Raw genomic sequence first — 16,435 nt, forward strand, 5'->3', positions numbered from 1 at the left:
TACGAAAAAAATGGGTAGTTTGAAGCTAAGCTGGCCAAAAAGGCCGCTGAAGTTGTATTAGACACCTTCCTCGCCTTTTTAATTCTATTATAAGCCGACAAACTGTTTATCGTGCGCTGCGTTAACAACGGTGACCTTACGGAAGAGATGCGGAAAAGTTAGGCAATCCTGGGCCCGCTTGCACGAACACACGTTCTTATTGGCAATCTTATTCACAGTCTATAGTCTTATTCACGGACTTCAATAAGACCGCGAATAAGTTTCTAGTGCGCTTGCTCGAAAGCACTCGGGCCAGGCTACAGAACGGTCTTATTGAAGACTATGGGGACAGCGGGTACCTAGAATAGCACGAGAGAGGCCCCTAGTTTCCGCAAAATCGGGGAATACGCCGCAAAACCATGCGCAAAACTGCTTGTTGCCGTCGACGGCGGTGGGCAAGCGTTTATTTTGAACCATGACTGGATAAATTCAAGCAATGCTGACCATCAGACGGCGGATTTGGGCCTTGTCACAAATACTTTACAATGATCTGCCATCCTTGGTAGGCCAACTCACAACGCCGAGCCTCGGTCGCCCCGTCGCGTAAATGAAGTCATAAACAAAGATCGTCTGCTCGAAGCGTGGGCCCGAGAAACCCACTGGGCTGACGCAAGAAGCAGCGACGTTGTCTCACGTTGTCGCAACACGAGTTGTGCTTTTCATCTCACCGTGAATTAGAAACTCGCGAAGACTCGGATGCAACGAGCATAGAGTTTCTTACAATATAATTTGTATGCAACTCTATGGCAACGAGCACTCCACCGGCTTCCGCCGCCTGGAACGGCGACACGATAGCAATAGAGAGTTTTAGCATAGCGTGCTCCGTCCGCTAACGCTACGGCGGCGGGTAGCGGGGCGCGACTGGGGAGAGCAAATTCGTCACGGTGGGGTGGATTAGTTCCGCGCAGCCTGCCTTCGCCATGCCCGCTCTTTTCCTCAGCTGAGGGGCAACCTTCTCGCACTGCCCGCGCGCGCATGCGCAGTCCGGTCCCGCTACCCGCTAACCTTAGCGTAGCGTACGGGAGCCGCTATGCTAAAACTCTCTAATAACTGGCAATAACCCGCTGCCTAGCCGGCAGCACGCTTAGCGAGGGCTGCAGCTGTAAACAATCGCGCTGTAGAATATAGCCGAATGTTGATATTATGCATGCTGCTTTTACATGCCGCCTCCGGATCCCAATTGCTCAAGCAGAATGCGCAATCAAAGTACAAACCCAAACAATCAAGCTTCGTAACCGCCACTTTCGAAGAGAAGGATGGAAAGACGCGATTCTTTCCTCCATGGACGCGAGTAAGGTGGCTAGAATCATTCTAGCCACCTTAACGCGAGTCTGCGCAGCTTCTCGTTGAAAACGCGATTTTATTTGACGCTCACGGGCAGAGGTACTACAGGCTGCTAGCGTTTTGCTGTTGTAATTTTGTTGGCACATTGTAGTTCTATTGTGAACGCCTATTTGTTGTTCCTGTGTTAATGGGCATGATTTTATAAAACAATACATTTGTTCCGTCCTTTCCGTGCCGCCTTTTCGTAGCTACTGTGGTGACAGCTGGCATAGCAGACGATCACACATTCACACCGCGCGCTTGGCCACCCGATGTCTGCTTGGGACTAATATCGGGCCGCAGACTATCATTTTTGTCCACCTTTGTTTGACCTGAGGGAGTAAAAAAGCCGCGCTACCCGGGAAAAACAAGCACACGCCCATAGCGCACAGCGAAATTTGAAAACGGTGGTTGGCTGCAGCCATGGCTGCAGCCATCGGTGCCACATCAAAGTAGGTAGGACTTGCGGCTTCCGGCGCCGGCGTTTTCTGTCCCTTTCCACCCTCTCTCCTGACGGCGTTTCCAACGGCGTCGATCTCCTCGGAACAAGCATTTATTCGTTCCAAGCAGACGGTCGAACGGCCGCCGCTCGGTATCTTTCGCCACTTGTACGGCTACTGCACTCGTTTTTCACGATATGGAGGTCGATCTTTATGATGAAATGACCGACCACGTCAGCATATGACCGTGAATAAGACTGCTCGAAGCAGGCTTATTCACAGTCTTATTGCGTTCTTATTTAGAGTCTTATTCACTGTCTTACAAGTTTCCGGAAAGCGTCTTATAGCCTAGGGAACATAAGACCCCGAATAAAACTGCCAATAAGATTAGACTGCGAATAAGACTGACTTATTCGGCTTCGAGCAAGCGGGCCCTGTACTTTTTAAAGTCCGGAAACCATGGGACCACGGCAGGGGGGCGAAGACTCTTTTCCGTATTTTCTACATAAAAACCATTTACAAAATCAAGGTAGCCCTTGGTCGGGCGGTCACAGCAAGTGGTTGTACATTTCTGTGCGCCCAAGGGTTGTCGAGTTATTCAAATTTCAGAGATGCTACCCGTGTCACCCTGGGACGTCGTCCTATTCCTATCCCGGTATGGGCGCTGCGTTTTTGACGTAGCGCTGAACTTTTTTGTCGTTTTTTCCCCCTTAGTAACTTAGCATTCGATGCTGTGGAAGGTCTTCTTTAGCTTTTCCAACACTCTTTCTTCCATGACTAGCGAATAATTTCCTTTATTGAATTTAAATTTAACCCCGCTGGCTAGGCCGGTTAGCCTTGTGGTTACTGCAGGCTGTTTGTATCGCGCTTCGACGAGCGCTTTGTTATACAGCCTTCCCTTGTTTCTAAGTACATGTGCGATGCAGCCTGTGCGATGCTGCATGAACTGTGTCTGAGAGAGAAGCGGTAGACATCATCTATTTGTTCCAAAGAGCGCGAGCAGATTATGCACTGATCACGGGGCTGAAACCACGCAGCAGGTGCTGTCACCTCTAGCGCGCAGCGCGACTCCCGAAGAACGCTGGGCATTTTGATTCAAGAAGCATTGACCCGAACTATTGACGACGGCGATGGGATGGTGAATCCTAACCCATGCTGGTGATGCATATATTGTGTTCGTCCTCCCTGAACCCCCTGTCTTGTCACGGCGTTCGTATTCTCACGCGTAGACATTGGCGGGGCGCGCAGTTCACAGGGCTGAGCGAGGAGCTGCCGGCCGACGTGCATTTGCTGACCCTGGAGGCGTTGTCCAACACCCGGGTGCTGCTTCGGCTCGAGCACCTGCGCACCGACAAGGACACGACCAGACCTACAACGGTCACAAAGGGTTCCAAGGACAAGATGGACAAGGGAATATCCATCACGGTAAACTCTATCCCCTTATCTAACGACAACCTCCTTCCTCAACTTTGTTCTGTACTCGATGATGTAGTTTTTTTTTCCAACTGTGTCTGAGACAGAGAGAAAATGATCTTTAACGGTACTGGTGAGGTTAGCCTGGCAAAGGCGTCTAGCTTGCTGCACCAGATGTATAAAAATGAATTTTATGAATGTGATGATGATGGCTATGATGACGATGATGCGCATGCTTGCGTAACCTTGTTTAGGGACTCTGCTCAAGTCCTCACCTTATCACTACGTGTAATTTGGCTGTAGGCGCTCTGTCTTACCACACTGTTCCGTGACTGATTCTCGCAGGCTACAACAGTGCCGGCTATGCGGAGTGGAGAATGCCGCCCTTTGCTTGCAAAAGTTACCTTCTGCATGCCGCGCACGCACTCACGCACACACCTTCCCAATTCGTGATGCTCAGCAGCAGTCAGTCTAAGCAATCGTGATACACCAGCCGTCGCGGTTCAGTTGCTTGGCCGAGCTGAGCACGGTGGGGCAGTTGAGATTTCCGTCAGTACCACGGAGATTGCTTTTTTTTTTACAGTAAAAACTGTTAACCCAGAGCTCCGCACCAATCACCCCCTACCCCGGCCCCAAAGGAGCAGGGCTAGACATTTGTGGCGGCAGACCGATTTTAAATTCATTGAGTGTTCATAGGCCCTGTCATCACGGCGAAACGTACGTTTCGAAGGACACGTAAAGAACACGGCCACGTACGCCACTCGAAGGGTGGCTGCTCAAAGAATATCCTCACTGAGGGACACGGAAGTGAATTTGCCGAGCTCCCGTTTTTGCTTGCACTGTGTAGGCTGGCTCAAATAAACACACTTTTCATCGTTTATCCGGCCAATAAAACGGTATTTATTTTATAAAGCCCGAAAGAAGAAAAACTACCATGCGCTGTCTGCGCTGGCCGCACCAACTAAACCAGTGACGTCCATAAAGGTACTACGTGATTAGACGATGTCCAATTGATTAGAATTCAAACCAGTTTCGGTTTCGGTTCTGTGAAACAACATGCTTGGCATCCGGCGTTAATTTTATGCTGGTTATTCTAAATATCTCAATAATACGCATACCGCGCTTCTGCCATGTTGTTGTCTGTAAGATGCGTTCGATAGGCCTACCAGCACGGCTTGGAATCATAACAATCACTAGCCGAGGCCTACATGAACGCCATCCCTGTCACCGGAGACGCTCAAATCCAATGCGCTTTTTCCTACCTTTGAATCTTGCCCGGCTCGTGCCTATATCGTAAGAGGCGTATTCCCACCAGGCCAAGGGTCGGCTAATTCGGGAGTGTGCCGTCAAGCAGCCGGTGCTTATGGGAGCACCACGCCAACGCGAACTCGGCAGCGCGTCAGTGTCAACTCACTCGTGGAACAAAAAAAGTTCAGCGCAAAAATTATGAATTCTGCATTAACAGCACTGCCCACAAACAAATTACCTTTAAAAAATGCGCTGTCGGGGAGTCGAACTTCCAAATTGCGAAACAACTAGTGCTCCAGACAACTCATCCATAAGCCAGCGCTTCCAGGGGCGGAAATATAAAGTATGTAATGTATAGCCAGTTTACATTTTTATTTAGCTTTAGCATTTCAAGTAGGTTACACGACCATTTCTTGAATAGCGCTCGTGCAGCAAGCGTCCCCCAAACTTCCACACTACATTATTTCTACCGACTGCATTTCTTAGGCAGAAAAGCGTTCGCAGATGTCGGGTCATGCTGCTGTCGGCAGTGCTATATAGTTCATGCAATGCAAAAAGTGCTTCCCGCACCTTGGTTTTACTTTGTACGATAAAATTTTCGGTTGATTTTAATTCTTTAGTACCTATATTAACTTCACTAACTCTTCTCCCGCCTTCAATTGGCCTTACTACTAGCGTACCAGTCAGCGTAGCGTCGCATGTGCACTTGTGTAGAACGACCTGGACTTAGAGCTTGATAGAGTCTACAAACCAGCAAACTAAGGGCTCGTTTTTCCTGGCACAAACGTGCTGTGGCTTAGTTACAACTGAGCGAACGAATTGCGACAACACGCCGGCGGCCGACCGACTAAACGCTGGGCCGACTGATTCTGACGGAGGGTCGGTGAGCCGTGCAGTAGCGCAGCCAAGCCACGCCATCTCGTTTTGACGTCATACGAAACGTCATAAAAAAATTGGCAAGGAAGATGCAGAGAGGAGGATAGCATTTTCGAATTAATTTTTCTACTGAATAAAGTCGCGTAAATGCAGCGATAGTGGTAGAAACATGGCCTAGACATTCCAGACTACAATTTGCGGTACCAAACCCGCAATGTTTACAAATCACTTCAGTGACAGTTTAACACAAGCGACATAACGTACTGGGGATTTGACTTCGCAATAAATGGTGTCTACTTTCACTCAAGTTTTCTGCAGCGCTCCATATAAAAATCACTATCAGATGTATTTTGTCTCTAGGCAGATTCGAGTGAAGTTCGCTGCATTAAAGAAATGGAATCTACGCTATGAGGTGCTGGGACTCAAGACGCCCTACGTCCCAGTAGGGTGTCTCCGCCACAATGTTCCAGAATTGCCAATCGAAGTGACCTACATAGTGGGTGAATTCTGTGAATGACGTAGCCCAACATATGATTTGACTAAAATTCCTGTGCGCAGGGACAACACGTAAGGCGTGCAAGGACTTTTGCATTGCGCAATGTCCCAGCGCAGGTGCCCTTTTTCACTCAAATGGAATGCTGGGTCCCGTCATTCGTCGAATTTGCACACATGGTCACGTCGATTAGTCGTTCTGGATGGAGCATTTTGGTGAAGATGCCTTACGCAAACTTCTTAGAGAGAGAGAAAAAAAAACTTTTATTGTTGCCCGGTAACGGGTTGGGAGTAGAAGAGGTGGGAGTCCCCGCCCATTCCCCCTCAGCCATAGGAGTCCTTGGTCCCTGGCGGCGGCTTCGGCCATCCCGACCACTTGTAGCTGGATGTCAGCTTCCGAGCTGAGCAAGGCTGCCTCCCACTGCTCGGGTGTGTTTCTAATGAGTGTACTCTGACCAGTTTTATCTATTTAGGAGCAGGACCAGATGATGTGTTCTAAATCCGCTCTCTGCTTGCAGTGTTTGCACTTGTCATCTTGTATGCCTGGGTATAATAGCTATGCAAGACTGGGTTTGCGTACATCCCAGTTTGAATCCGTCTCCAAGCTGTGGCCTGCTGCTTCTTGAAGGTTTTATGCGCTTCCGGGTAATAAAGTCTGCCTTTTCTGTAATGATCAAGTATTTCTTTATATGTTACCATGCGATCCCTGTCCGCTCTGCGGAGAGGTAGTGGCTCGGTGGTTTCATTGGTGCTAGCCTGTTCTGCGAGTCCTCAGGCTAGCTGGTGAGCGTTCTCATTTCCGGGTAGGCCAGAGTGCGCTGGGGCCCAAACAAGTGTAATGTTTCTGATGTTGGCAGTGCCGTTGCTGTTGAGTATTTTTAGTGCAATTTTAGAAATGCGCCCTTTCGCGAAATTACGTATCGCCGTCTTGGAGTCGCTAACTATGAACTTCGCCTGGGTCGAGGCGATTTCCAAGGATATGGGTGCTTTTTCTCCGATCTCTCGTGGTGGTAAGTACTGTTCCTGAGGTCAGGAGTTGTCCCTTTTGATTCACAACCACGAGTGTCATGCCTGCCTAACTAGCGTAATATGCAGCGTCTACATAGACGACCTCGTGAAGGTTTTTGAAGCATTTATGGAGGGCTTTGGCTCTTTCCATTCTTCTGTCTTGGTTGTGAGTTGGGTGCATGTTACGGGGTAGCGGAGGTACATAGATTTGTGTCGGGATTTCGAGTTGGATTTCTCTCTTGGCTACGTGTTGGGCGTCGTATCCGATGTTAAGTTTTCTTAGTATGTGTCTTCCTGTGTTTGGTCTTGGTAAGTCGTTCGAGCTGCGATGTCTGCTGGGCCTCTATTAACTCGCTTAGTGTGTTATGTAGACCGAGTGTGTCGATTTTATTATTTGGGTGTCGTTATGGGGATACCTCAAGCTTGCTGTAAACTTTACGAATCATGTTATTGATCTTGGTCTTTTCGTCCGTCTTTAGTGATATGAAAGGCGTGGCATATACCACTCTGGAGAGGATGAAGGTTTGTATCAGTCTAATCAAGTTTGATTCTTGGAGTTCCTGGTGTCTGTTTGCTACCCGAGATATCAGTCTTGTTGTCTGAAGCACACTGTTTTCGAGTGTCTTGATGGCTTCCGTATTGTAGCCGTTATCTTGGATCTTGAGTCCCAGCACCTTGATCGTGGAGACGGCTGGTATAGGGTTGCCGTGTGTTCTGAGCTCTATCTGTGGAATCTTGTGAGCTTTTAGTCTACTCCTGCCTGACATGTAAAGTAAGAGCTCCGATTTCTCTGGCGAACATCCTAGTCTCTAGGTTCTACATATTATTCTACCACATCGATGGCTGTCTGTAAGGTTTCTTGGATATGACCATCACTGCCCCTAGTTACCAGAGTGTTAGGTCGACCGTCCGCATAGATGGTATGGTGTAGGCTTTCGATCTTATTCAATTCTTCTGGTAGTCCTATCATAGCGATGTTGAATAGGAAGGGAGAGGGTACGGAGCCTTGCGGTGTACCTCTTCCCCCCCAATTCAAATTCTCTTGATTCTATGCTTCCGACTCGTAGTTTTGCCGTAGTTTTGTATGCAGCTAGGGCTTTAAGTTTGCAGTCTATCCCCCCTCCTGTAGGCGCTTGTCTAATACTTCCTCATCTATGTATTTTTCCTGTGATGGCTTGTTGTCGCCCTCTTTCTGAGTGTCCTGGGTTGTGGCCCTCCTTTTCATGGGGGGTGATGCCCGTTCTTGGCTAGGTCCTGTGGTCTGCTTCGACCCCTGAATGTCTTATTGCTGCGTCACTTCCACTTCCATGGCTGTACTGTGCATATTGGGCGACCCATTTTGTTTTAGTCTTGCGATTTCAGCTTTCAGAGTTCTGTTTTCTTCCATCACCAATTCAAGCTTTTTTTTTGCTCTTCGCTAACTCTGTTTGGCTCTCATTTTCCGCTGATGTTATGTTCTGTTTGTGTTGTTGCGTGGAGCTGGGGGAGACGGCGCTTGCCCAGCTCACCTTGTTTTGGTGGTTGTCTTCATCACTGCGGTCGTCTCCATGTGATGCCACGTTGGTCCCGTTCCGTGCTTGGGACTTGGACCGGGATCTGGACCTGGATTCACCTCGGAGCCGTGATGTCGATCTTGAGGCTCATTTGCCGGATGACGGGGTGCCGCGGACGCCGTTGCTCGCTGCTATTCGTTTCTCTTTTTCCTTTGTTTTGTTGCTCACATCTTCTAATAGAGGTAGGCGGGGGAAGGAGCATGATCTGTCTCTTTCTAGTCTGAGAATGCCTGTGCTGTTTTTCTAAACGTTGTGTTGCCCTTGGTTCTGCCTGCTGTTGCCATCTGTTTGACGTTCCTGTGCTGTTTTACTTTCCAACTGACGTTTCTTCAGAATATGAGGGACCTGGTATCGCTGACGACATTTCTTGTCTCCTGTTGGATGCTCTCTACCACATAGGGCACACGTGGGATCATATCTGTGATCTTCTGGCGGGTTCTTGGTGGCACAGCCTTTGCATACTTTGATTTCTGGTGTAGGGCAGGCATCAGTTCGGTGCCCAAGTCTTCCGCACGTTTTGCATATTTCATGGCGTTTTTTATGCAAGTAGCAGTGATATTCCGCTCCTCTGTTATAGACAAAGTAGGGGACTTCATCACGCTCGAAAACTATGACGGATGAATTTGTTTTCCCCATCCGTCTTGCTTGCAGGATCTTTGGGTTCCTTCTGTAAACTAGGCTGTGGGTGATGTCCTCATCACTGTCTTCCGCCGGTATATTGTGTATTACACCCTTGGTGCAGTCCTCAGGCGGCGTTACATAGGCCGTGATCTCGTGCGTTTGTCCGCCAATGGACAGTTCTGTGATCCTATTATACTTCGATCGCTGCGCGTTCCATGCTGGGGGTGCTCGCGACGATGATGTTTTCAAAGTTGTTGGTGCGAAAAGTATCTTCCGCCGTTTTTTCGGCTTTCAGTGCTGCAGCCCGCAGCATACCGTCCTTGAGAAGCGCTTGGCAGATCCTGGAGACGTTGAGCCCGTCCCTCGGCCGCAATACTATTTTGGTATATTCCTTTGGAAGATTCGGCTGGAGCAGCGCGACCACCTTCTTGCGGCCTCTCAAGCGCCCGTCTACACTTCCTTGCACAGCACCGGAGCCGGCGCCATCATTGTTGTTCAGCTTTCGCGTTAGGCTTAGCTCGTTCAGGGCTTTTGTGCCCCGCTGGCGATGTCTCGTCATCCATTCCGCCTCTCTAGTGATTTCTTCCGGGGTAATTGGCTCACCTTCAACCTCCACAACCTCCATTTCGCTGTCGGAGCGCCAGGGGCGAGCTCCGAGAAGCGTCAGCGCCGTCAGCTAAGGGCACGGAGCAAGAATATATAGGAGAGGAAACGCCCATTGCGGCCGGCGCTATCGAGCGACTAGATAATGTCACAATGATAACTACGGTTGCTACGGTGACCCACGGAGCTCCGCAGCTGCGGCGGCGAACAATTTGACAGCGGCACCTGGTTGAATGTATTAAAAGCAATACTGTTGTTTGCAGCATTCGCCGCAAGGCGTGAATCGTTACGCGCTCGAGCTGCTGCGCGACGAGGTGACGGAAAGCGCGTCTATCTCGGACGTAGCGCGCGCGCGCGCGCGTGCGCGCGTCATAATTTGGCCGGTGCACTCAACTCGCTTCGAGCGCATCGCACGTGAGATAAGGCCATGCGTTTACAGGTTTTACATTTTTTTGCGTTTACAGATTTGTATTTTGGGCTTGGTGCTCGCGCAAGATTGCTTACGCATTAAAAGAAAATGCCCCTTTTATTCGCTGGTACCGGCTGGTTTAAATTTCACAGAAAATTAATCGCGAAGGCGGGCTCTTCAGCCAACATAAGCACAGAAGAGCGCACACACTCTCGCTTCGGCCACGGATTGTTTCGGCGGCCCGGCGAAATGCCGACGCGATGCCGCGGCCGGGTTGGACTGGGTGAGCGCGAACAGAACGCGCACCGGCCGTTACGATGACCGCGCAATTCCTTCACTTGGCGCCAGATACCGGAAACTTGACGTTCGACAAGTGCTTGTGACGTTATCAGGCTGTCCCAGGAAGCTCACTTTCCCCTCCTATTTTATTCTTGCTCCGTGGCTAAGGGCGAGTCTCGGCTCGCCTGTGTTGGAGATCTCGCCGTAACTTGACGGCCGTTGGTCGAATCTTCACAAAATTGATGGCCGCGGGTAGCGCTCACCTTCTGACACACGAAACAGGTATTTGTTTACTTGTAACACCAAGAATTTCGCCACTGATGGTCAAAAATCATGGAACCCATGTAGATTGCTGCCACTCCACGCGGTCCCCTGGCAGCCCTCTCTGGGGATTTCTTAGAGTGTATATAATGATTGACGAACTCAAATTTGGGCTCCTAACTTTTTAAAATAAACGTTACAAACTACCAACTGAAACACTTGTGACAGGAACTATAACAGTATCGCTGTTAACACTATTAATGTTAATTTTAAAACGTCAACGGGTTTGTTGCGATCAATGTTGCTACCAGAATCTCTATCAATTATTGTGCTACAAATCGCCTTCTTTAGGGCATTTAAAAGGTAGGCGAGGTGAACAAAGATGACATCGTAAGTTCTCTCATTCTCAGCGATTTCGCACAAAAATGTTACACGGGCGTTTCGAAGGCCTTTGAATTGAATGTAATTTGACTGAAATGCCACCTATGGGATGCTACACGACGCTTTCCAAATTAATTTGGTTGCAATGCCATTTGCGTCAAAGGAGCACCCAATGATTTTTGAGATTCTGAAATCTCCTTGAGACGCGAGATTTTGTGCTCTCGGGCGCAGTTTCTGCATGCGATATTTACACAAATAATTATTTACGCGTAAAACTTGGTTTGTAAAAAGCCTTTTTAATTATTTTTATATGTTTTTGTTTTCTATCACTCAATCTACGATTGCATTGCAAGGTAACTTGGTACTCTCAACACTCGCAGTGCGGAAAAAAACTTCCTATTTTGTGCATGTTTTGTGCGTGTTTGTAGGTTATTAACAATTTTATCAGTAATAATGGTGTTTTCTTGGTCCAGTTTAATATTGCCGCGAACCATGCATTGGGTTTGTTTGTTTGTGTTTTGCTTTGCCGCCCGGCAAAGCCGGTCTGTGTTATCGGTGTTGTGTGTGCCAAGAGAGGCGCGTGTTCCCTTCTTTCTTTCTGTGCCGCATGTGTTATCTCTTCTGATAGGGAGAGCGTTCCGAACGAACGGGAGCAGCCTAGAATAATCTTGGTTGATCTACGGTGTTCTGGATACAATTCGACTATTCCAGAAACCCTCGCGCCGAGTGATAAATTCCCGCCGAGCAGATGCCGCGGCATTCGACTCTCGACGCTCGACTACGCACGTCGCTTTCTTGTCTGCTGTTTCGGCGCCTGTGTATTCTTTGAGTTGTTAGGGGAGCACAAGTTCGCTCCAATAAAGTTGTTTTCTTTGAAGACAACTGCGTCATCTTTGGCTTCGTGACAATATCAAATTTTTTGTCAATTCAGAAGAATGAAACTGGGCAGCAGTGGCGAGACAAAAACATGACGAATGAACCCGGAAACATTGAACTACATCTGAGAATTGTCGTGAAGATCGGCGGTACTCCTTTCAGTACGAATGGCATTTGAAATTTCGAAGGCCATTCGGCTCCAATGTGCTATAAAGCGCTCGTCTAGCACGGGCATTAAAACCACTTCGGGAAACTGATATTTTGCTCAGCTCCAGAAGTCCCCTTGATGGCAACACAGCGAAAATAGACGAATACATTAGAGAACACTCAACAAGGTGATTGTATTCCCTTCCACTGCAGCAAGGTGTCGATTTTCTCCCGCAGAACCTGCTAACGGACAGCGTGCTGGAGGATGTACGCGAAGCCAGCCTGTCCGGTGACATGATGGTAGAAGAGATGCGCCGCTTTGAGTGGCGCCAGACGCAGACCTCGTATGACTACCCGACGTCCAGTGGCCTGCCGGACACAGTGCGAGACCAGAGCGGCTACAGGGTGCGCCTCGGAAACGGCCGCATCAGGACCTTCTACGCGTCACTAACACACAATTCGCGCTAGAGGCCGAGGGGGCCCACCCGCACGCCGATTCTCAAGAACCGACCGGACGACTCCGTTTCCAGCAGGAATAAAGTCTCAGGCCGTGTTCGCTGTTTTGTGAGCCGCCACCGGTGGTGGGCACGGGGGGCGGGGGGGAGGGTAGGGGCAAACGGGCTGCACATTCGACGTGAAACATATTGGAGCCAAGGCACACATTTATCAAGCTTGCATGTATGCATGTAGGTACGTACGTACGTACGTACGTATATATGTATGTATGTATGTATGTATGTATGTATGCATGTATGTATGTATGTATGTATGTATGTATGTATGTATGTATGTACGTATGTGTGTACGTATGTATGTATGTGTGTACGTATGTATGTGTGTATGTGTGTGTATGTATGCGTGTATGTATGCATGTGTGTATGCGTGTGTATGTATGCATGTATGCATGTTGTATGTATGCATGTATGTATGTATGTACGCATGGATGTAGGTATGCATTTATGTACGCATGTATGTATGTATGTACACATGGATGTAGGTATGTATGTATGTACGTATGTATTGTTGCGACCGCGTGGGTAGACCCGAGCCGAGCTCCGTCGCCTCCGACATACGTGTGGTAGCGTGGTGTAAAGCGAGCGGCCAGCCGCTGTTGCAGCCGTGAATAAGTCCAGAAGCCGTAGGCTAACGTAACTGTTTACTTCATAGCGAGAGGTGAGCCGAAGCCAAAGAACAACGCCCCGACGGGCGAGGTAACAGTACAGGACTCGAGCAGAGCGACCGCATTGATTCTCTGCATTTACAGGAAGGGGTTATAGCGCTTGAGAGGCTTGTATTTATACCCAAAAGCGCAACGGTGAAAACAGCGCTCCCTCTAGTTTGTGCACGAACGTCACAGTGATACATAACACTCTTTTCAGAGTTCGTGAGCAGTCGATAGCAGCGGCGCACGTTGAGTCCGAGAGAGGGGAGAGAGGAGGACTCAGCTGCGATCGCGGGGCCTCTGTGTCCTTGGAGCGCAATGAGACATGTTTTAAACGCGCCGACAAGTTTGAAACGCGCCGAAAGCGAAGCGTCTGACCCGGGCTTTGTCGAGACGTGAAAACATGAGTCACCGACATGGTGGGGCTTCTTTGGAAGGCGCACGTAATGGCTTCGCCGCACAGCCGAGGAGTGCTGAAAGAAAGCCCGTCGGCGGGCCCATACGTAACAGTATGTATGTATGTATGTATGAATGTACGTATGTATGGATCCGTTTATGTATGTACAGTCAAACCCGATTATGACGAAAACGGATAGAGCGAATTCTGCTACATATCAAACAAGAAAATCTCAGTTACGAAAATAGACGCGAAACATATTCCTTATAACGAAGTTGACATCTGATATATCGAACTCGGCGGATTGCCGCCAAAATGCATGGTCTCGGAGCGGCGATCGAGATGTTGATTGGCTGCGATGGAGATTTTGAGCCTCCCATGGAGCGACGTGACTCCCGGCACTTTTCGTAACGGTTAACGACGCGACTGACTCACGATTAAACCCTCCCAGTCAGCGAGTCCGGACCAAGATGGAAGCATCGGCGAACTCAGGGAAGAGCCCGCCAATGTTCCCGATGTTGTGCTGAAAGGAGTGCCCTTCGAGGATTGCCTGAGTGTCGACGACGACGTTGCCCTCACTGTGAGCCCATCGGACCCCGACACCGTCGCCGATGTGATGCCTGCTGGCGCTGCTAGAAGCACCGAAGAGGCGGGGGATGTCGCGAGCGGAAGCCGTCCGATGCTTATGAAGAGCTTTCGGCAGTCAATGTGCTCCACCAATATTGCTTCGATATTGAAGGACACGGACTGCAACTGATGCAAATGATGTCTCATGTAGAGAATGCTGTGCTAGTTGACGCCGCCAAAACGAAATTGAAAACAAGAATCACCGCTTTTTGGGAAAGTAGGTAGTTACAGCGGAAAGTAGGTTCATTGCTTGCAATAAAGATAGTTTTTTGTATGGTAATAGGATACTTTATTATGTTCGCTTATGCATGCGGGGATGGCAGGAGGAGGGGGGTGGAGGTAGGGGCAGGGGTTTCCTCAGGCATCGAATCAAGGGGGGTGTCTCAATGGCTCTGGGGGGGTTCATAAACAAGAAAAGCTGTTTTTTTTATCCCACTAGTTAAATGATAGACGTCTGTTAACCAAACGCTCATCCCCGTGACGTACGTTTTATATATATATATATATATATATATATATATATATATATATATATATATATATATATATATATATATATATGTATGTATATATATATATATATATATATATATATATATATATATATATATATATATATATATATATATATATATATATATATATATATATATATGTATGTATATATATATATATATATATATATATATATATATATATATATATATATATATATATATTTACCTGAGAGGCGGTGCTTTCTATTCAATCTAAGAAAAAAAAACAAATATAGAGAAATTCATTTTTTACCATGACAGGTCGGTATTCAGTTCTTTTTTTAATTTCTCGCCATTTTTCAACGTATAAGGACATCTTCGAACTTGTTACCATGGCCAGTGACGAAATTTGAGTTCTTGAAACAATGTTTAGGTAGTACACGAATTATGCAGCTTGCCACGAGCAAGCTGCATAACGAACTTGCCACGAGCTACGAACTTGCCACAAATTAAGCTGTCGAAAAAAAGATAACAAATACGTGCAACGCTCTCGGGGGCGCACTTTTGTTTATTTTGCCCGAGGCTACTGCCAAGAATAGCAGACGGGCAGCCCGCGCATGCGCAGATCGATACTGAAAAAGGTCCATGCAAGGACTGACAAGAGTGAAATTTGGGGATTCAAGGGGGGGTGTCCAGAAAAACTAGGGGGGGTCTACGCACCCCCTAGGGGGGGTGTAGGGAAATCACTGGGTAGGGGGGTCCCGCGTACTGCGAACTCGTAAAAAAAACTCGTTATTGGCGGGTTCGGCTATTTACAACTATTTGATATATCGAACTAATCGTGCCGCATATTGCAGTTCGGTATAACCGGGTTTAACTGTGTGTGCGCATGTATGTATGGATGCATGTATGCATGTATGTACGCATGCGTGTATGTATGTATGAGTGTATGTATGTATGTATTTATGTACGCATGTATGTATGTATGTATGTATGTATGTATGTATGTATGTATGTATGTATGTATGCATGTATGTATGTATGTATGTATGTATGTATGTATGTATGTATGTATGTATGTATGTATGTATGTACAGCCATAGAAAAATGGAACGTGAACATGAAAATATGACCCGAGATACACAAATTACGCGATTTCTTTCCAAACGAGTCAAAACGACGCGTGGATTAGAGAAACAAAGTTGGGAAATGCGGCTTTCCAAATTTACGAATAGCGCGTCATTATCGGACCTCGACGAACAGTATTCTTCACTTTCGCGTGTTTTGATTCATAATTTCGTCTTCGCATTTCATTTGTACATGACTGTACATACCATGTATGTATGTATGTATGTATGTATGTATGTATGTATGTATGTATGTATGTATGTAGCGAATCAGAATATGAAATGAGGGGCTCGTTGAAAATAACACAGATATAAGAGTTGGCAGTCAAGAAAACCTCGGAAAGCAAAGCGGAGGATGTGGTAAGTCATTGAAACAGATAAAGAATTTGGAAAGAAAGAAAGTGGAGGAAAAATGCCCGCCAGGTGGGATCCGAACCCACGACCTCCAGAATACAGGTCTGGTGCGATAACCACTACGCTACCGGCGGGGCGATTTTCCCCTCCACTTTCTGGGGTATTTATGTTTAGGTATTTTTGTTTCCTGTGCTTGGGGGTGGTAGCCAGCGCCACTCGGACTACTCGGGGTGAAGGGGACCTTTTTTTTAACCCCCGGGCCGTGACTCGAGTGTCTACGACATGTCGAGAGTGGTCGACCAGCGTTGAACCCTCTTAAGCTT

The 16,435-nt window shown here is 47.8% G+C and overlaps 1 protein-coding gene across 5 annotated transcripts in view; it reads left to right on the forward strand.

The window, feature by feature from the left end:
* LOC144144408 (lysosomal alpha-mannosidase-like) overlaps positions 1-12,537 on the forward strand; it is a 225,508-nt gene extending 212,971 nt beyond the window's left edge. For 4 of the 5 annotated variants that reach the window (XM_077675855.1, XM_077675868.1, XM_077675847.1 and 1 more), the window contains 2 exons: positions 3,051-3,227; positions 12,207-12,537. In XM_077675855.1, coding sequence (XP_077531981.1) covers positions 3,051-3,227; positions 12,207-12,437 — 408 coding nt within the window. In that variant the 3' untranslated portion in view covers positions 12,438-12,537. The remainder of the gene's footprint in view (positions 1-3,050; positions 3,228-12,206) is intronic. The other variant, XM_077675838.1, reaches the window with a different exon arrangement.
* The last annotated feature ends 3,898 nt before the right edge of the window (positions 12,538-16,435 follow it).

This window comes from Haemaphysalis longicornis, unplaced genomic scaffold (assembly GCF_048455015.1).
Source record: "Haemaphysalis longicornis isolate Haplotype H1 unplaced genomic scaffold, Haemaphysalis longicornis Haplotype H1 scaffold_1, whole genome shotgun sequence".
Lineage (NCBI taxonomy): Eukaryota > Metazoa > Arthropoda > Arachnida > Ixodida > Ixodidae > Haemaphysalis > Haemaphysalis longicornis.